Genomic DNA, 22,474 nt, shown 5'->3' on the forward strand with positions numbered 1-22,474 from the left:
TTTAAATGGTATTCAATGCAAAACAAAAAATGAAAATATATAAGTAGCCTATAAAATAAACAAATAATTGTGGCATTAATTAGCCCACAAACAATATTTATTTTAAAGCCTAAACGAATTTATTTAAAGAAAAACACCAGCTTTCTCTAGTGTTATGTTTCAGCCGCCCACTGGCACAGCGCTTACTCGCCGTAGAAAATGTATGATTTAATTTGTTAAACATGAAGAGGACTTATCCGTCTGGCATGGCCGCTCGTCCTAACGTTAACCTATAAATGTTCGCTATTATTAAGCACATATCCAGGTGTTTGTGCGGAGTGTGGAGCGCGCACTGCATGACATGGACGCGCCGGTGCCATCACTCGCATTTTCCTATCAACAGTGGAAACAACTTAAAATACTCCATAATTTCTGGTCATACAGAAAATAATAATACATCAGTCACAACTACTTTTATTTGTGTAAACTCACAACAACAAGAAAACGTTGTGCATTTGTAAAATAAAAGAAACAGGACGCGCTTTCATGATCTCTGTGAATTGGAGCGTATCTCAAAAATGAACTGAAAAAACAGCGTATCACTATAGCCTCACAGACATGAGAAATATATCTATAAAACTTGAAATGTTCACCAACGAAAAAAATCCAATGGAAAGCCAATACGTACAGTACTATCTGATGATGTAATCCTGTCCGATGAAAGGTGCATCTACTTTACAGCGGAGATGTATGGAGATGTTTGCGAGCGGGGAGGGGGCGTGTGACGCGATTCACGCACGCCAACGTTCATTGCCTCGTTCTGTAGACACTCGAAGTTGATAGGGCTCCCTGAAGTGATCCCAATTACGTTGTCACGTCGAACATGTGCGACTGAAAGGGAACAACCTTTTTGTAAAAAAAAAAAAAAAAAGAGAAGGAAACAAAGTGTGTTCCATATTAAACAAGGTTTGTTTGTGCTTTGTTTGTGTGTTAAGCGCCCTCATAGAAAAGCAATTTGCTTTGTTGAGAAGGACTTAAAAGTTGGCATAGTTAATGAACTAATAAAATAAAGTATTTCAATATAGCATTGCTTATTCCACCACAATTCCAAAGGATTGTTGATAAGGTGACAATCCGTTATACATTTGAAGATTGTAGGCTGTATAGGCTATCTTGAAGATTTTTGTGTCGTCTCTTATAAAGACGAAAATTGACATTTCGTTAATAAAAAATAAGAACACAATGTAAAAAATAAACATTGTTCTGTTAGATGTGTTTTGACTAGGCTACTTGTTTAATTTAACTTGTTTAATAGTTATTAATTAATTAGTAAATATTAATTTAATTATATCTCTGGGTATTGAAGATAGCCTATTAACAAAAAAGAAATCTTATAGTATATTATATAAAAAAAAATGTGTACTGCCAGTAGCGGCAGTGTAATTAGCGTCGGCTACAAACAAATGTGACACTTATAGGGATCTTAAACGTCGGGACTTCTACGTGTCAAATAGCATGCATCCACTTCTTTGTCAGACAGTCATTGCTTGGAAAAGCATTAACTCAAATATGGTTGTCACTGCTTATTATTTGTGCAATGAGGGATGCTACAGTGACACCTCGATGTTGCTTCAGCCATTGTTGTTTCGACCGGAAGTCGCTTTACACAACAAACGCTGAACCGGATGTGCGTTCTAACTTCCGTGAAAAAGGCCTATAGTTTTATTTTTTTAACAAACTTTTTTAACTTCACATGTAATATTTTTGCTCCTTGTGAAACACTGAGAACCACTGAGATGGACTGTTGTAAATAGTTTAAATTTTAGGTTTAACACTTGTTGCTCAGGGTCCCAAATTTAATATGTTGTTGTTGGTCTCTAAACTCTAATATTGTAATTTTCAGATGATGAAGATCCAGGATGTTTGAGAATCTTGCTGTTTGGGAGGAAAGGAAATGGAAAGAGCACCACAGGAAACACAATCCTCGGAAACAATGAGTTTCACAGTGAAGATAATAAAGGTTTGGTGACCACTACTTGTAAGGAGGGAGTTGTTGAAGTTGATGGTAAATCAGTAGCTGTTGTTGATACTCCAGGACTCCTTGACATTACAGTGTCAAAAGAACAAGTGGTTGAAGAAATGATGAAGTGTGTTTCACTGCCCATACCTGGACCTCATGTGTTCATCATTGTGTTGAGTTTGGGAAGAATCCCTCAAGAGAAGCAAGACACTTTAGACATGATAAAGAAGATATTTGGCCCAAAAGCAGCAGATTTCAGCATTGTTCTCTTCACTAAAGGAGATGAACTGAAAGAACAGACAATAGAACAATATGTAGAGAAAAGTAAAAATGATGAACTCGAGAAACTGATCAGAGAATGTGGAAACAGATTCCTGGCTTTTGACAACACAGAAACACAAGACCGGACGCAAGTTACTGAGCTGATAAACATGATAGAAGAGGTGAAGAACTCTAATGATGGCCGATACTTCACTAATGAGATGTTTGAGGCAGCGATCTCCATTCAAAAGAGAAGAGAAATGCTAGAAGAGAATAAAAGAAAAAATCAGGCTCAAGTTGAAGAATTAGAAGCCAAATATGATAGGAAAGAAAAAAGCATTACAAAGAGACTGGAGGAGAAGAAACTAAAGATAGATGAGGTGAGAGTGAGGCTGGAGAAAAAGTTCAGAGAAAAAGAGGAAACACTGTGGACAGAGTTTGAGGAGAAAGAAAAATCAGACCAGAAGAAACGAGAGGAGGAGGAGGATCGGGAACGATCAGAAGAGGAAAAACAGCGAAGAGCTGAATATGATCAAACAATAGAAGAGATGGAAAATCAGAGATTACAGAATGAAAAACAGCTAAAAGAAAGAGAAGAGGAAGATAGGAATAGAGAAGAAAAATATAAACAAGCTCGAGATAAGATGGAAAATGAGCAGGAACACATCATGGCAGAGTTAAAAAAACAGGAAGATGAAATAAAAAAGAGAGATTTAGAGGAACAAATGAAGAAGGAAAAAGAAGAGGAAGAGAGAGAAGAATGGAAGAGAAAAATAAAAGAGGCAGACGATGACAAAGAGACTCAAGAGGATATTAAACGACAGCAGAGAGAATGGGAGGAAGAGAGAAAAAGACAGATGAGAGAACGAGAGGAAGAGGAAAGAGAGATAAAAGAGAAACACGAGGAACAGCCGAGAGAAAAACAGGAAGAACTGGAGAAAATGAGAGAGAGATTTGAAGCCGAGAGAAAAGAACAAGAACAGATGATAGAGGAGAGAGAAAAAGAGAAAAGAGAGAGAGAAGTAAAAGAGAGAGAATATGAAGAAGAGAAAGCTGAAATGAAAAGACGTTATGAGCAGCTGGAGGGAGAGAGAAATGAGGAGTGGAAGAGGAGAAAAGAAGAGGATGAAGAGAGACGAGGGGAGAAGAGAAAGAGATGGGAGAAAATGATGGAAGATCTGAAACGAGAGCAAGAAGAAGAGATCGAGAGAAGAGAAGGAGAGGAGAGAGAAAAAATAGAAAGGGAAGAAAAAGAGTGTAATAAAATGAAAAGGAAACGTGAAGAGGAAATAGAGAAGATGAAGAAGAAACATCAAGATGAAGCCAGAAAACAAGAAGAAGAATTGAATAAATTCAGTAAGAGAAAAGAGCAGCATGTTCAGGAGTTCAAGGAGAAAATTGAACAACTATATGAACTGAAAAGAAAGCAAGAAAAACGGTGTCTTGTCATGTGAAAGTTTTAATCATTATGAATGAGCCAAACAATTGGCTCTTGTCTTTTGTTGTATATGTGAAGGGGTTTTCTGTATTTCTCTCTATTCACTTAATCAGGGCTCTTCAGATCCACTCCTGTAACCCTGCACTTCCCCCTGACGTTCATTAAGTGATCCTGAAGACCTGGATGAAGGTGTTTGATGAGTTAAAGTTAAGCTGGGGTGCTTCAGGAGTGGATTTGAAATGAAACTAAACTGAAATAAACTAAAGCAATCATAAAAAAAATAATTTCCTCTTGATAGATTAAAAAAAATGATGAACCAACATGAATTATAACAGACATTAAAGCTACACTGTGAAGGATTTTCTCCCATCTAGCGATGAAATGTTTTATGACTACAAACTGAATATTACTTTCTAGCCCCTCCCATTCCGAGGGCGTTTTAACTCCTACGGTGGCCGTATTATTTCAAATCTGCCGGCAGTCGTGAGTAATCTCCCCCTCGCATTCGTCACGGTGTCACTGAGTGTAAAAGCGCGAACGGTGAAACTTGAATTTCCAGGTATGTCCCTCTTTGGCTAATGTATTTTCAAGATGGAGGCGCAATATGGCTGCCGCCATTCCAGCGACTCACTCGTATGTATTCTGAATGGCAGATTCTACGCTTACGAGAATACTTGATTAGTTGGTAAAAGTAATTACACATTAATGAGCACATATCATTTTGAAAGAGCAAAGTGTTTTTTGCTAAGAATCAACTTAAACAATTACACAGTGTAGCTTTAAAAGACAAAAAGAAAAATATAGAAAACTCAGATGTCAGCTGTTCGTGAATGTAAAATCTCTCATTCAGTAGATGATTCAGATTCAGTAGACAGTTTTGAGAGAGTTTAAATCAAGTTTTTATTTACTTTGGATTTTGTCATTTAATTATGATGATGATCATTGTAATCAACATTATTCAGAAATTACGCTGTATACTTTCACATATTTACTGGTTATAAACACATAAAAAATGTAATTCCTTATTCACGCAGATCATGTCATGCTGTAAGTTCTTCATCAGGGAGATTCTGTACAGTAACCAAATAAAACATTTTACAAACATTTGTTCTTCATTAAAAGTTTGCATCCCAAAATAAGCTGCTCATGCAGAGCAAAAAACTTCCTGCCCGTGTTGATCACAAATGCTACATTTAAAACAATACAATTGCTTTCTACAGATTGAGTAATTATACTGACCGTGTAGAAAGTCATTTGTAACCTAAATAAAATGCAGAACTTTCACATGTTCCTGTCTTAATGACAGATATCTATGGGCACTTACTCAATATTTGGTGACAGTAGAAAGTGTACACCGACACACAGAGTAAACTCAAAAACATAACTTTATTAAGACCTCGATGAAGCTGTTTAATTAGAACAGGAGCAGATTTGAATAGACCTTTACTAAAGCAATCATACAAAATTAATTTTCTATTGGTAGATTTTGATGAAACAACATGAATTATAACAGACCTTAAAAAAAAAAGAAAATGGAAAGAAAGAAAGAAAGAAAGAAAGAAAGAAAGAAAGAAAGAAAGAAAGAAAGAAAGAAAGAAAGAACTGAAAATGCCTGATTCTGGGATTCCTGATGTTTTTTAATCTATTATGCCGTTTTAAGATGAATGTTATTATCTTTTCCTTTGTTTTCTGTTTGTTCAGTATATTTGTTCAGATCAGTTATTTAATGAGAGCAAACATTGTGAAAGTTAGTAATGGACTTCCATAAAGAACCGGAGTTGGACAGCTGTCCTCACATCCATAAATATAATAAATATACCTGGTGGACATGCGTCTGAAAGAGTCTCTTTGCTCACCAAGGCTGCATTTATTTGATAAAAAAAAAAACTTTAAAACTTCTTAAAGGGACTGTGTGTAGGAATTTCTCCCATCTAGTGGTGAAATTGTATTTTGCATTCAAACGAATAGTGCTCTCCAGCGCCTCACTTTTTCAAATGCGTGTTGCATCTACGGTAGTCGTTATGTACCAAAAAGCTATGACAGGATGTCTTATAATAGCACTTTGAGTTTTTCATCGGGTGAACAGGTTTGTTATTTAAAACAAACTGAAACTTGAAACAACGAAAAAAAGAATGTTACAGTTATCAATTACTGACTGTGAAAAACATTAACTATGGTAATTAGTAGTAATGCCGCCTTTACTCGTTATATTTACGTGCATTGTTAGATATCATCATCATCATCAGAGCCTTCTCTAACGTTACTTTACTCAATAGCTGCTATTCATCAAAGAGCCTGTTTAACTTTTAACTATAAATGTTCGACTGTCTATATAATAAAGTACACAACCAAGCAATGAAAAAAAAGCTTGTAATTAAGACTGTAACATTGACTTACCTGTCGAGAAGAAAGCAGGAAACTTCAGGGTCTCTTTTGAAAGCTTTCTCCTGCATTAGCTATCCTGACATTAACCCTTGTTTTTGTAATCTCCGGTCACGTTTCCTTTTACGGTCTATTTTGGACTTTTTCGACGACAAGGACTCCTTATCCTGTGACTCAGCATATGTATGAATGAACGGTGTATAAATAACCGTGCAGTGCAGCCTTTTAAACTTGCCGGTGCAGTGACAAGCGCCTCTCACTGCTCTGCTCCTCCGCTTCTGCTGGCTTCAGTCACGTGACGCTGGTTCTGAACGGAAACGCGTTGTGAACGCGAAAACTTTACACTATAATCTTAAATCGAGCACAACCTTATCTTTTTTTTTTGTCTCAAATAGGCAGGAAATCTTAAAATAAGTTAAAATAAAATATATTATGTTAAAATAATGTCAATGTTAAAATATTACATCTCTCCCCCAAATTCTCATCAAAATAAATCTGGTTTTAAGATTCAGTAACAAACTCAAGTTGCTTGATTCAAGAGTCACACAAAAGCATCTGAAAGAAACAGAGTTTATTATTGCTCTGACTTCGAGTATGTTCAGACAATGTGAAAGATAAATTATACAGCCTTCAACACAACTCATTATACAGTCCATGGAAGTTTTTGATGACCAATGTTTGTTAACAAAATAAACTCGATCACCCAATACATTAATGCATCCCTTATATTAATTTCTACTTCTGTGGGTAATAATATCACAAAGACTATATTTTATTAGGACAAACGCATGTTCCTTGAAGCTAACTGAAAAATAAGAAATACAGTCAATGAGTTCATGTACAAATTCTGTAGCCTGGGCAACATTGGGAACTGCCACCTCATATGCCAGCAATTCTGGACTCAAATTCAGTGTCTCATAACGCTGGTACTCAAAAGCAACAAAAGAGGAATCGATCACAAAGATATCTTTTATCAGTCCGAACACTGGGAAAGCACCATCTGTGAGCACGTAAGAGCATGCTGCTGCTGCTGCATAAGTAAGTAGTTATACATAAATCCCCCAACAACGCAGGAACAAGAAGAATGACACATAAGCCTACACACACCCACTGGTGCGAAGTACTTAATGGGTCACGAAAGCCCAAAACACATTTTTATTACATAATATTAATATTTTATAACTGTCTGGTATGTACAGGTTGCACATGACTGAAAACACTAAAAGCACTCATAAATTTTACCAAGAAGTGGAAATTGGTTATTTGTGTATTTTTCTGTCACGCGAGAGAACGCAAGATCCAGTTGCAAATGTAAAGACAGTTTATTAATTAAACAGAGAATATGAGCAAGGCTGGATGGTCTGATGCAGTGGTGTAGGACTGAGTTCAGGTCTTTGGCAGCAGGGAGACTGCAATGGACTGAGGTCCGACGATCCACCTAGAAAATCCCAGAATGATCAAAGCAATGAGAGTCTAAACTCGAGCAGGAACTGGAGACTGAGAAAAACACTGAATAACAAAGTGACAAGACTTGAACACCAGATCAATCTGACAATGAACACGACAAACACAAAACTATATAGGAAACAATAATGAGCCACACACGCGGCTGATCTGATTAGCTCGTCAGCGCAGTTGATAATTAGGCAACGCTGATAGGCAATCAGACCAGGACAGTACACACAGGGGAGACTGCGTGTACTGGGAATTTTGGGCCCTATGACAAAAAAATCGAATTGTGCCCCCTCTGCGCAGCTGTTGTCACCACATCTCTAGGACTGTCCCATCAAAAGCTTTACATAACTCTAATCAAAGGCTTGCAACTGTCTTGCTTCTTGTAGTTCAATACTAGCACAATATTTAATGCTGTGATTTGTAAATGCAAGTCTGCAGTTCACTATTTGATGCAAGATTAAAAGCAACCATAAAAATGTCCTTAAGGCAATCCTTTACATTCTCAATGTATTTTTATTGTAAAATGAATGATATGTAACCCCCCCCAAAAAAAAACCTAAATATATATTAACTTTTTAATTAAAATAAATTAACATCATCATCTCAAAACAATGAAAACAGCAGATTTTTTTACATCTGCACATATATGCCGACAACAAAATAAAGTTGACGTGTAAAACGGAATTTCCACATCAGGGTTATTATAGTGCTACAAAACAGATCCAGTGATCACTAAACCAATAGGTTTAGGTCTGGAATGATGGGAATAATACAATCTGTATCTATAGATGTCCTTTAACGGCCAAAATTCAGTCTAAATGAACACATCAATCTGGATTATTTTAATATTGTCTGTAACTAACATGCAGGTTGAGGTAAGCTACTCATTGTTTCTAACTGCAGCCAGTACAGACAGGAGGTGTTTTTTTTATTTTATTTTATTTGTCATGATGGTCATTATGTGAGAAAATAATTTGTGTTTGATTTCTGTCATTAATAAATATTTCATTTTCTTTTTTTGTTATGGGAAAAAGAGCAGGAGAGACAGGGAACCCCACACAGACTCCCTGGAATGATGCAAACTCATTACCACAGTGTTGCTCACCTTCTTCACTGGGACAGGGAGGGGTAGTTATGGGGAGACTGGGGTGCTGCTGACTCATCTGTTGTTTAGTCTGCTAAAATGGGCATGGATGGACAATGATGTAATATGAATATCTTGCTAAACGTTTCCCTGCACTGATTAAATGTTGATGAAATGTAGGCTAACACTAGCCTGCAGCTAGCTAGCGTATTTCACTATGGACAACAGGTTAATACCACTCACAAACTAAAGGCTACCCACCTTTCTTGGGGAAAAACTGGGTTACAGATTGACACCCTTTCTTTTGTCTTTCCTCTCTCTCTTTTCAAGGTGTTGAACATTGGTGACCTTGAATGTGCTCTTATTATGACTGTTGTCTAAGGGGGTGTGAGTCTAAGGGGTGTGGTTCATTCATTACTGCTGTTCAGGTGTTGCAATTTAATAAATGACTGCATGCCCCTGTGAGTGTGCACGCCAGTCAAACGAAACCCGATGGCTACGTGAGTTTATTCCTCCGTCATGTTTTAGCCGGCTTTCTACCCTTTATGTTACGATGGCAGCTTTAACACAAGGGCCCCTGTCAGTCAGGGGCCCTTGGAATTGTCCTAACTTTTCCCCCCTATATGGCGCCCATGAGTACACACAAACTTTCTGAAAGAACTGGCAAACCTGCAAACCGTGACATTTTCAGAGTAATTTCGTTCTTCCGGGTTGAAAAGCAAAGTCGAGGAAACGTCAGGGAATGTGAGGTAGAAGCGTGCTTTCGGAGCGTGTGATTGGCTGCAGGTACGATTCTACATCAGCTGACCCTAGAGCTAATCTCAGCATTTATTCATGAGAAAGAGCTTGTTTAATCCAATCACTGCGCTCAGGGGCAGATTAAGGTGGTCAGGGGCCCCTAGGCTGCTCTTTGTGTTTCGCGCGGTAGTCAGCTCCCAAATATACTTTTAGGTCGCACAGATTAAATTTCAGGAGCACATGCGACCAAAATGGTCACAATTTCGAGACTTGTTGTTTATGTTTCTTGTAATGTTAGCCATAGTTATTTATTTCTTACCTTGATTTTGGTGTCTGCGTTTCAAAGCCATCTCCCGCAGTGACGTTTTTGGTGGAGCTGTTCATTTAATTATATCTTTCAGTATTCTATGTCAAAGATTGCACCATTCACTAAGAATGTATTTTATATTAATGTTAAAATGGGTTGTTTTTTAAGGCGAGACACGGCAGGCAAAAACATCGTTTTTTTTTTACTGGTCAATTTTGAGATTTTTGGATATTTGTCTTCAATAACATGTCTTCTTTCAGACTTGTGGTGAAAAAAAGTCCGAAATACACATTAAGGTCTTTATTTTACTACACTTTGTCTGTTCGCGTCTGTAGATTTCTCATAAATTCAACAAAAGTTGGCGTTGTTAATCCTCCCGCTGCTCCGCGATCTCTGTCTTCTTCCTGTCATCACACGCACGGCTGGATAGCTCTCTCTCTCCTGTACAATGCTGTCGGATCCAAATATGGTCATTTCCTTTTTATCAGCAACCAATCGTGAAAGTAAAAGGGCTGAATGCGCAATCTCATTGGCTGATGATAAATCTTTAAAGCCCGGTTTCTCTTATACTCCAAGTACGAAATCTCCACTTCAGTAGCACCTCTATATACACCAAACTCTCCAGTCTTGTACCTAGTTATATTATGAAGACATTTACAGAGGGATTTGTAAATATATATTCCTAGCCTGATTTAAATAACATTTTATTCCAAAAAACATGGTGAAAATCTTTTTTTTAAGGCTATTGACAGTATATTCTGATTGACAGGATAACAAAAGTAGATATCCATAAATCCCTCTATAATTTTTTTCCCATCTAATATGTGAACACAATGAAAAAATAATTTTGAACCTGGCTTTATCCAATACTCAGATTTCGTTTTTTTTAAATATATGCAAAATAGCACATATTTAATTAGATATTGCCTAATTTGCATATTTAAACATTAAATTATAGAAAACTTGTAATACATTTTTTTCTCATCTTAATGTAGGTAATCAACTGGGAAAGTTTCATGGTGATATCTGCTAGTTAAAAATGTTACCCTATAGAGCTGGTAAGTCCCGCCCCCTCCGTAAAACCCCGCTGGACCTCAAAGTTGAAAAACCGTCAATGCAAGTGAACGGGAGAAAATAATTATTTTCTGGTCCCGTTTGAATTGTGCCATGAATGTGAACATATGTTGTCTGTGAATTTTTTATATGTGTAAGGACAGATCAGCAGGTGGCGCCACTCTTCAGGATGGACAGATGCACTTTTATGATGGACAGATGCACTTTTATGATGGATAGATGCACTTTTATGATGGACAGATGCACTTTTATGATGGACGGATGCACTTTTATGATGGACAGATGCACTTTTATGATGGACAGATGCACTTTTATGATGGATAGATGCACTTTTATGATGGACAGATGCACTTTTATGATGGACGGATGCACTTTTATGATGGACAGATGCACTTTTATGATGGATAGATGCACTTTTATGATGGACAGATGCACTTTTATGATGGACAGATGCACTTTTATGATGGACGGATGCACTTTTATGATGGACAGATGCACTTTTATGATGGATAGATGCACTTTTATGATGGACAGATGCACTTTTATGATGGACGGATGCACTTTTATGATGGACGGATGCACTTTTATGATGGACGGATGCACTTTTATGATGGACGGATGCACTTTTATGATGGATAGATGCACTTTTATGATGGACAGATGCACTTTTATGATGGACAGATGCACTTTTATGATGGACAGATGCACTTTTATGATGGATAGATGCACTTTTATGATGGACAGATGCACTTTTATGATGGACGGATGCACTTTTATGATGGACAGATGCACTTTTATGATGGATAGATGCACTTTTATGATGGACAGATGCACTTTTATGATGGACGGATGCACTTTTATGATGGACGGATGCACTTTTATGATGGACGGATGCACTTTTATGATGGATAGATGCACTTTTATGATGGACGGATGCACTTTTATGATAGATAGATGCACTTTTATGATGGACAGATGCACTTTTATGATGGACGGATGCACTTTTATGATGGACAGATGCACTTTTATGATGGACGGATGCACTTTTATGATGGATAGATGCACTTTTATGATGGACGGATGCACTTTTATGATGGATAGATGCACTTTTATGATGGACGGATGCACTTTTATGATGGACGGATGCACTTTTATGATGGACGGATGCACTTTTATGATGGACGGATGCACTTTTATGATGGATAGATGCACTTTTATGATGGACGGATGCACTTTTATGATAGATAGATGCACTTTTATGATGGACAGATGCACTTTTATGATGGACGGATGCACTTTTATGATGGACAGATGCACTTTTATGATGGACGGATGCACTTTTATGATGGATAGATGCACTTTTATGATGGACGGATGCACTTTTATGATGGATAGATGCACTTTTATGATGGACAGATGCACTTTTATGATGGACAGATGCACTTTTATGATGGACAGATGCACTTTTATGATGGATAGATGCACTTTTATGATGGACAGATGCACTTTTATGATGGACGGATGCACTTTTATGATGGACAGATGCACTTTTATGATGGACGGATGCACTTTTATGATGGACAGATGCACTTTTATGATGGATAGATGCACTTTTATGATGGACAGATGCACTTTTATGATGGACGGATGCACTTTTATGATGGACGGATGCACTTTTATGATGGACGGATGCACTTTTATGATGGACGGATGCACTTTTATGATGGATAGATGCACTTTTATGATGGACGGATGCACTTTTATGATAGATAGATGCACTTTTATGATGGACAGATGCACTTTTATGATGGACGGATGCACTTTTATGATGGACAGATGCACTTTTATGATGGACGGATGCACTTTTATGATGGATAGATGCACTTTTATGATGGACTGATGCACTTTTATGATGGATAGATGCACTTTTATGATGGACGGATGCACTTTTATGATGGACGGATGCACTTTTATGATGGACGGATGCACTTTTATGATGGATAGATGCACTTTTATGATGGATAGATGCACTTTTATGATGGACAGATGCACTTTTATGATGGACGGATGCACTTTTATGATGGACAGATGCACTTTTATGATGGACAGATGTACTTTTATGATGGATAGATGCACTTTTATGATGGACAGATGCACTTTTATGATGGACAGATGTACTTTTATGATGGATAGATGCACTTTTATGATGGACAGATGCACTTTTATGATGGACGGATGCACTTTTATGATGGACGGATGCACTTTTATGATAGATAGATGCACTTTTATAATGGAGAGATGCACTTTTATGATGGACAGATGCACTTTTATGATGGATAGATGCACTTTTATGATGGATAGATGCACTTTTATGATGGACAGATGCACTTTTATGATGGATAGATGCACTTTTATGGACTTCAAAAAAGAACCGGCAATTCACTGCCATTATAAAGCTTGGAAGAGCCAGGACATTTTTTAATATAACTCTGATTGTATTCGTCTGAAAGAAGAATGTCATATACACCGAGGATGACTTGAGGAAGAGTAAATCATGGTGTAATTTAAATTTTCGGGTGAACTATCCCTTTAAGCCTGATTTGTTACACCTGTATTTTGCCCTGTATTAGTGTGTTTGTTTCATAATTTCAGTCTTGAGCTCTCCAGTTACAAGGTAGACATCTATGTAGAAGCATAATTGTCATGTTAAGAAAAATCTATTTGAAAGGGGATTCCCAATTGGATATGAATGCAAGGCTGTACAAGAAAACTCAATGTTGCAACTGTAGCGCCCCCTACCTGTCTCTCTCTTGTGATCAAGTAGGACAGTTCACCAGATTCATGAACTATGCCTAAAGATGTTGAAGTCAGGCCCATCTGGTGTCACTAAATTAATGAATTCTCCTGTAGAAAATTACTTATAATAAAATCTACACTCACATATATGATTAAACTGTCATGTATTAACTCTTTTGAAAAAATAAAACTCTTTGAAAGTAACTAAATGTAAAGGATTTAATTAAAATAAAGAGTAAAATGATCTAAAATAAACAAATGATCAGAATTTGATTAATTCACAGTCACATCTCTGTTTTTTCTTTTTCTTTTTAATTACTGCATTTGTCTCTGTCACAAATACCCTTTAAATGAGATAAATAAGAGTATCCAGTTGGCACACACACACACACACACACACACACGTTGCAGGCCTGAGACGTTGCTGGAGTACGTGGTGGCCATGGAAACAGTAAACTGGCCTCTTCTCTCTCCTGAGCGGGAAAAATAAACTCAAATGAAGGTACCTCTTGTTTTTTGCCTTTTTTTTAATTGTTACAGGACAGTATAGAGTGGACAGGACAGGAAGCGAGGTGGGAGAGACGGGATCGGGAAAGGTCCACGAGCCGGACTCGAACTCGAGCGGACCGCGACGACATGAAGGTACTGTGTTTAAACTATTATAAATTAAAATGGAACTCTGCAGCACAGTAGTTGGCCGTTTTTAAATGATCCATTTTCACACAAAATTTTAGCTGTCGTATTTTAACTACTTTAAAATGGGCTTTTTTGGTCAGTTATAGGGGAGCGCGGGGCACAACGTAACACGGGGCTAGTTGTCACACACTTGTTTTAAATACTTCCACACATGCTAGCATGACGAAACTTGGTGTATTTACCAGTTGCCATATCAACACTATATAGAGAAAAAATTGCGCCACAAAAAATGTTTTCGAAGCTATCCATAGACATTTATTAAACCATAACAAAAGTACATTTCATACTTTAGTTAATTTTTCATCTCTATTTTTTGTGTTTATTTAAAATTAGACAAATCTGATATTATTTTAATCTCCAAGATGTTATTTAACAGTTGAGATAGTTCTTTAATGCTTCGCTAACTAGCAGAAGACACTAGCAGGGTTTAAATCCCAGTTGTGCAGGCGAGGAATGTTGTCACACTGCGTTACAATGTGCCCCTATTAGAAATATGCTATTATATTCTATACTTTTATTAATTCTATTGAGAAAACATGAGAAAAAGGTGAATAAAGACTGAGAGTCAATGTTCAGAAATTACTAATTATTCATATGCTTTGAACTATGTTGTATAGCTGTGTTTTCATGTGTTCGTAGTCAAAACTCAAAAATGAGTTTATATTTAATTATAAAAAAATGCCATTATTTTATATGCAAAAGTTAATAATTGTATTTTATTACATTGTTTGTCTTGTATATTTTTTATTAGATCAGATAACATTTTAAGCTGTCATATGGTCATGTTACAGTGTCCCCCACCTATGGGGCATGTTGTCACATTTCACTTCCATTCTTTCGGGGTATGTCAAGAAAAAAGTATATACTGTATTAATAAAACAAAACCACATAATTGTACTAGACATGTGGGAAATGAATGTGGGAAAAAATAAATACTCTGAACCATAAATAGATTTACACAAACTGAGAAAGTCAAAAAGCGTTAGGTTGTGCCCCGCTCTCCCCATACATGAATATTTGTTGAAGACGACACAGACATCAAGACAATATAAATATAAGTTCTCTCACCTAGTCTGTAGGCTATACGGAGCCCTAAAGGGACCTTTGCAAAAATAAAAATATACAGACTATATGAGTTTTATATATTTATATATTTCATATATATTTCGTTTGTTAAGTTAGTAATGTTTTTAATTAATTTATGAAGCCACTGCAAATCTATCATTACATTATATTATGCCATAATTTACTGTGCAGGCAATTAGCTTACTTCACTGTAAATAGAAAAGCCTGACAATATCACAGCTAAATACCTGTAAGTATTGTGGTATTCTGCCATGTTTCTCACTGACACCCACAACTCGTAAAGATCAGGGCTTAGAGAAAATCCCGAGCTTCCCACTCGTATTTGGGTCAATGACGTATAAGGATTTTCAACAGGCCAATTTTAAAATACGAAAATTAACAATATATATTGCAATTGTTCAATCATTAAGAATGTTGTGTACATATAAATTCAAATAAAAAATTTAAATTAAGTGATTTTAGTGTTTTTTCATCTAGATGAATTGTCCATAGGCTTAAAAAATGTCATGTGGGGCGACCGTGATTTATCTTAAAATTAATTAATTTCCTTAACATAAATGTATTTTTTTTTACATGTTCTCAGTAATTAAAGTGTTTAAAAACAGAGTATTTGAATTTCTTTTGAGTTTTTGTATATAATGATCTCATATTTTTGTTCTGCAATTTCAGTCGCCTTCTTAAATGCAGTTAACAGACTTATTTTTCCTGTAAATCGCATAAAACTGATAGAAATGTTTTAAAAATATAATTTACTAAAGCATACTGTATCAGTGATTCATATTTCAGCCACAGAAATAAGATATTTTATTTAAAATTTAATACAGTGATAGCTTTTATTGGTCACACCACATGATAAGTGGTCGCTCCAAATGACACGAAAACCTTATATAGTTAAAAATCTATTTAAAGAGATCAATGAACAATACATTTTATACAATTTTTTTTATTTAAACCAGATTTTATACAAATTTCACAGAATTTTCCTGAACATAAACATTTTATAAACTCACTTTTATAAAAAAAAATCACTTCACAAACACAAGTGCACCATTTAATTTAACTTGACTTAGAATTTCTTTCTAACAAATAATAATGTTATAGATATAAATTATTTCATAAAAGTATTGTATACAGGTAACATTTGGAGTCAATAGTTTTTTTAAGTAATTAATACTTTACTAATCAAGGACACATTCAGTGTCACATTCAGGCGCAGGCTATAATGTTCCGAAAGATTCTATTTCAAATAAATGCTGTTCTTTTGAACTTTATATTCATCAAATAATCCTGACATATAAAATGTATCACAGTTTCCCCAAAAAATATGAACATTGATAATAATCAGAAATGTTTCTTGAGCAGCAAATCATTAGTGACCCTGGATCACAAAACCAGTCACAAGTCGCACAGGGTATTTGTGGTAATAGCCAACAATACATTGTATGGGTCAAAATGATCGATTTTTCTTTTATTCCAAAAAATCATTAGGATATTAAATAAAGATCATGTTTTATATTTTGTAAATGTCCTACCATAAATTTATAAACATTTATTTTTGTGAGTGAATATAGCAATATTGCAAACATAAATGGACAACTTTAAAGGCGATTTTCTCAATGTTTCGATTTTGTAGCACCCTCAGATTCCAGATTTTCAGTTGTATCGGCCAAATATTGTTCTATCTTAACAAATCATACATCAATGGAAAGCTTATTTATTCAGCTTTCATATGATGTATAAATCTCAATTTCAAAAAATTTACCCATGTGACATTGACCCATTGAGTGGTTTTGTGGTCTAGGGTTACATATTAGAATGATTTCTGAAGGATCATGTGACACTGAAAACTGGAGTAACGATGCTGAAAATTCAGCTTTGATCATAGGAATAAATTACAGTTTACTATATATTCACATAGAAAACAGATATTTTAAACTGTAATAATATTTCACTCTTCTCCTATCAAGGTACTCTGCTCTTGTTGCAGGGTCAGAACTGTTTCGCTTGGCAGTGGCATCTGGTAAAATAGATTAAAATAGTTTTAAATAAATAAATAGGTAATAATAAATACACTACTAATAAATGCATTATTACTAAACTGAAATTACATGCTCTAATTTTTTTTTTTTTTTTTTTTTTCTCATATTGTACAAAGAGTAAACACAAACTGTCTGAAATCTATAAAAAATCCCAAATTGCATAAAAATCTATTCCAAATGATACTAAAGTAAAGTACTTTTTTATATAAACCGTCAAGTGAATATAAAAGCATAAAACTGCCAATCTAGGACATATATCTATCATGGAAAACAGTCTGCAGTGGTCGCACCACATGATATTTGGTCGCACCACATGATATTTTCAAATTCAGTCATAATTTACAGGCACAGAAATGGCCACCTAAACAAAACAGGCTAGCTTGCCAAAAAAGGTCACTATGAATTTTATAATAAAGATATATATTTGTAGAAATAACTTTAATATTATTATTTTTTTGAGGTCACACCACATGACATCCAAATGTGGCAACTACATACCAACCATTACAAAGGTTTATTTTTTTTTCCAATTTGAGAGAATTACAAACCTGGTTGCTGCTTCCATGGGTCCTTGGTAAATTGGTTTATGATGTAACTTCCTGTGTTTGAATAGTTTTCAACATATAAGTCCCAAAATGGTAGTTCCTTGATGGTCGCACCACATGATATTTCATAAAATGGACATCATCGGACAAAGTTTGTTTGTATATTATGATGGAAATATAAATACAAATGCTTTGAATTTTTTTAAAGGATTACAAAACACTTTGGAAATCATGCCAAATAGTGCAGAATATAAATTTGAATAAATTCAGTGTAATTTCAAAGACGTTTTCAAAACAGAAGTTATGGCCGGACGGTCGCACCACATGATGTTCTGACACTTTAAATAACAAAAAAAATAACAAATAAGTAAAGGTTTTTTAAAAGTTAAAGTGAGTACATACATGGGAGAGGTACTATAAATATACAGTATCTTTTTATGCATTTAAACCCATTTTTGCCTGAAAAAATGCAATCGGACAGAAAATGTAGGCGTCACGTCATTGACCCATTTACGACATTGTGGTGGCGTTCATGTCAAGTCAAGTCAAGTCAAGTTTATTTGTATAGCGCTTTTCACAATACAGATTGTATCAAAGCAGCTTCACAGTATTAAATTAAAATAATACAACAAAGTTTGTTTCAAGAGGAAATTATTGATTGATAAAATTAAATTAAATATCCCCAAAATATCCCCAACTGAGCAAGCCAAAGGCAACATGTGCGTTTAACTCCTAAACATGATCTTTACGAGATGACCTGAACGCACCGCAACAGTCTGTATTAGTGATCTGTGCCGCTAAATAATTAAGATTGGCTGCGATGTTGGAAGAACATACACAGAGAACTCAGTTACAAAACTAAATAATTCAAACTCGTGTGACTTACACACATTAGTTACTAGACACAATATGATGAATTATCGATTAAACAGCTTCTTATCTACCGCAATCTCTCAGCTTATAAGCCAATAAAATAAATAAAGACCTTTCTTTTTGTTAATAGCACGTTTTCCACATGTTTATTGCAATCAAACTTGATATATGATCGCATCCGTAAAGGCACGCACACAGGCTGAATCTGAAATCACCCCCTTTACCCTCAAAAAGCGCATTATTTGAGGGAACGGCCATTTGTAGTGGTGTCCGAAACCATAGTGGACGTTATTGAGTGCACTCATTCAATCCCACAATGCACCGCTATAACGAGTATACAACCGATGTACGCTCAACGGCTGTCCGAATTCACTCTCGTTTTCATCCACTCCTTCAAGTGAACAGTATTAGTGGACTAACGTAGGGAATAGTGAATGAGGGTTTAGGGGGCGATTTCGGATTCAGCCGTAGTTTACATCAAAATATATTGCTGTATACTCACATTCACATTTTAGCTCTGGGCCAGATCCAAACAAAAACAATAAATAAATAAAAGAAAATGGAGGACAGCTGGAAGAAAACATTGCATGAAAGGATAGTGTCTCCAATTACTAAAAGGTCTTGCCAATGGCAAGATCGTTTTACTTTTATACCTTCTTAAAAGAAAACGAGCACAACCCTAAGCATATATTTAACACAGTGGCTAAATCAACAAGTAATAAAGCATGAGTAGGTTTAGACATCGCAACAGCACAACATGGATTTATGAGAGTAATGGGCCTCGTTCCCTAATAATTGCGTGGATTATTTTTCTATTAACTGCATTTTTTGCATCCGTAGCAAGAATTTTTAATGGTGTTTTAACATTTCAGAGCCACCGAATGGCGAATACGAAAAAACGCATACAAGAATTTCGGACTCAGTGTGCAAGGACCTTAACTAAGCTTAGCTTACTCTTTAACTGTATATGATGGAATGTATTTAAGATTAAATTACATTTTATTATTTAATAATTGTATTATATAGCCTAATTTTATATATGGATTATATAATACAATTACTGCACCATACTTTCAATATAATTATGGTCGTGTTAGAATGAACTTCTTAACACGATTATAAGGCCGTTCAGAGTACGTGCTTTTTGCGTTTGTGTGGTTTCAGATGTTCCTATATTTTGTTTGTAAATTTAGAATAAATTAAATTACGAATTTTTTGTGAATCGTATTTCGTTCGTATATGCACATTTCGTGCACACATTTGTGCGTATGCATGCTTCGTGAATGAGACCCATTGACTATGAATTTCTTTACTTAAAAGATTGATATTTTTAGAATGAAAATATTAACCCTGCAAACATCTAATACAGTATCAAAATATGATTGGGGAAGAATTGTATAAACTGGTCAAATCATCAAAATCAACTAAGTAAGTGAGTAAACTTTATTTATATAGCACCTAACACAGATAGAATTTATGTATCTATGTATGAGATTATGGGCCCTATTTTAACGATCTGAAACGCAAGTATCAAACGCGAAACGCAAGTAACTTTGTGGGCGGGTCTCGGGCGCTGTTGCTATTATACCGGCGGGATAAATGACTCTTGTGCCCGACGCTAATCTAAAATGTGTTGGTCTGAAGTAGCTTCATTACTCATAGGTGTGGTTTGGGCGTAACGTGAAATAAACCAATCAGAGCGACATTTCACATTCCCTTTAAGAGCAGGCGCGCTTGTTCCATGGTGGATTGATATTATAACGTCAGATTTGCCAGACGCACGCCAGGAGCGGTTCACAGCCGAGGAGACCGACGTTCTCGTCAGGGCCGTAAAACACAGAGAAGTGACATTGGGGATGGAGAAACACACCCAAATTAACTTCGGTTAAACAGGCGTATGATAATTTGGGTAAATGTGGAAGCTAGATTTATGCCTATTTTTTCACATCTTCATGGACACAACAATGATTTCCCTCGTGTGGAATATTTTTCCTTGTAATAATGTATGATTTGCAAAAATGGGAACTGCTGGGTCTGTGTGTAGATGAGAGAAGCAAAGTGTGTGTGCGTTGTGCACATGCTACATTGATTATGGCCAAGCATGCGCCCTTAAAATAGCATATGAATAACATACGCAATACACCACTGACTTTAGACGAGGTTTCTCCTGGTCAGTGGCGGAATTGTTTTCTGAAACTGCAAAATAGCACCAGGGAACGTTTGCGTTGGAACACGCCTCCTCTTTTCGCTGAACCGCCCCCGGGAGCGCAAGTTCATTCCCTAATTTACACACGTGTGTCTGTGGAGGGAAAAGGTGCAAAATAGGAATGAGACATGCGTCGTCGTGTACAAAGTCAATTGCGCTGGGTGTGAGATAGGGCCCTATGTATGTATGTTTCTTTACAAACAGAACAAATTGCTAAAAAAATATCTGCATGTGTTGTTAAACTGTTTGTCAAATGTATTATCTGGTTACTCTTCAGAATAACAACATCACACGATCTGTGTGAATGACACATTTTATTTTATTCTTTTGTGCTTGTCACCAGTAAATAACTGAGTATGTGAAAGTACAGCGTAATTTCAAAATAACGTTCAGATTACAGTGAATAACGTTCATATTACAGTGAATAACGTTCAGATTACAGTGAATAACGTTCATATTACAGTGAGTAACTTTCAGATTACAGTGAATAACGTTCCGATTACAGTGAATAATGTTCAGATCATGTTACAAATAATTCAATGAAAACAACATCCAAAGTAAATAATAACTTCCTTTAAAAAATCTCTAAAAATAGTTATGATTTATAAGTATCAATTGTGATCAGTGTTTGATCGAGTCCGCCCATCAGAAATATTAGATCCGTCTGACAGAGAAAGCCATGAAATACCAGAAAGCAGTTTTGAGGTTTGAAGCCCGAACTTTGTTGGCTTAGTCTGAACTTTATTTACTCCGTCTGAGTGTAGTCAGAACCTCGACTGTCCAGCTTACCAAAGCAAAATCAATGCTCCACAACACTGAAACGGAGACATTCTTCTCTTATCTCTGACTTTTGAAGACAAATATCCCTTAAGAACACACAATCGTAAGATTAAACAACAATAGCAAGGAAAATGATACGTACTATAATGATTAAATGGTTCAAATGTGTAATGAATGGTTTTATAATTAAATTGAATAATTAAATGAAAATGATTGTATGATTAGAACATGTATCATTATATGAATAAACAAAAACATAAAAGAAAAGAAAACGTGTTTTCTCTCAGTAATTACTGATCTGATGAAAAATAGAGAGAATAAACAGAGAATACAAAGGAACAGCATAATGGATTAAGCATGAAATTAATAGCAGACTTTGACTTTGTTTCTTTCTTTTCTATCTTTTTTTGTCTTTTAAGGTCTGCTATAATTCATGTTGTTTCATCATGTTTTAAAATCCACCTAGAGAAAATGAATTTTGCATGATCACTTTAGTTCAGCTCTGTTAAACTCTGCGGGACAGGAGCGAATGTCAAGAGCCCTGATTAAGTGAATGAAGAGAAAGAGAAATACAGAAACCCTTCACATTCACTACAGAAGACAAGAGCCATCTATCATCTATCTATCCATCCATCATCTATCCACCCATCTGTCATCTATCCATCCATCTATCTATCTATCCATCCATCTATCATCTATCTGGCTCATCAATAAT

General features: G+C 35.8%; 1 protein-coding gene across 3 annotated transcripts in view; it reads left to right on the forward strand.

The window, feature by feature from the left end:
- The window catches only part of LOC309475951 (uncharacterized protein), a 237,897-nt gene that overhangs the window by 28,819 nt on the left and 186,604 nt on the right, over window positions 1-22,474 (forward strand). For 2 of the 3 annotated variants that reach the window (XM_082138966.1, XM_082138967.1), the window contains exon 7: window positions 1,883-4,803. The exons of the other annotated variant lie outside the window; for it this stretch is intronic. In XM_082138966.1, the coding sequence (XP_081995092.1) occupies window positions 1,883-3,714 (1,832 nt within the window). In that variant the 3' untranslated portion in view covers window positions 3,715-4,803. Of the gene's footprint in view, window positions 1-1,882; window positions 4,804-22,474 lie in introns of those variants that run through there. 3 annotated transcript variants of the gene reach the window in all.

This window comes from Leuciscus leuciscus (genome assembly GCF_965113295.1).
Source record: "Leuciscus leuciscus genome assembly, chromosome: 15".
In the NCBI taxonomy this organism is placed as follows: Eukaryota; Metazoa; Chordata; class Actinopteri; order Cypriniformes; family Leuciscidae; genus Leuciscus; species Leuciscus leuciscus.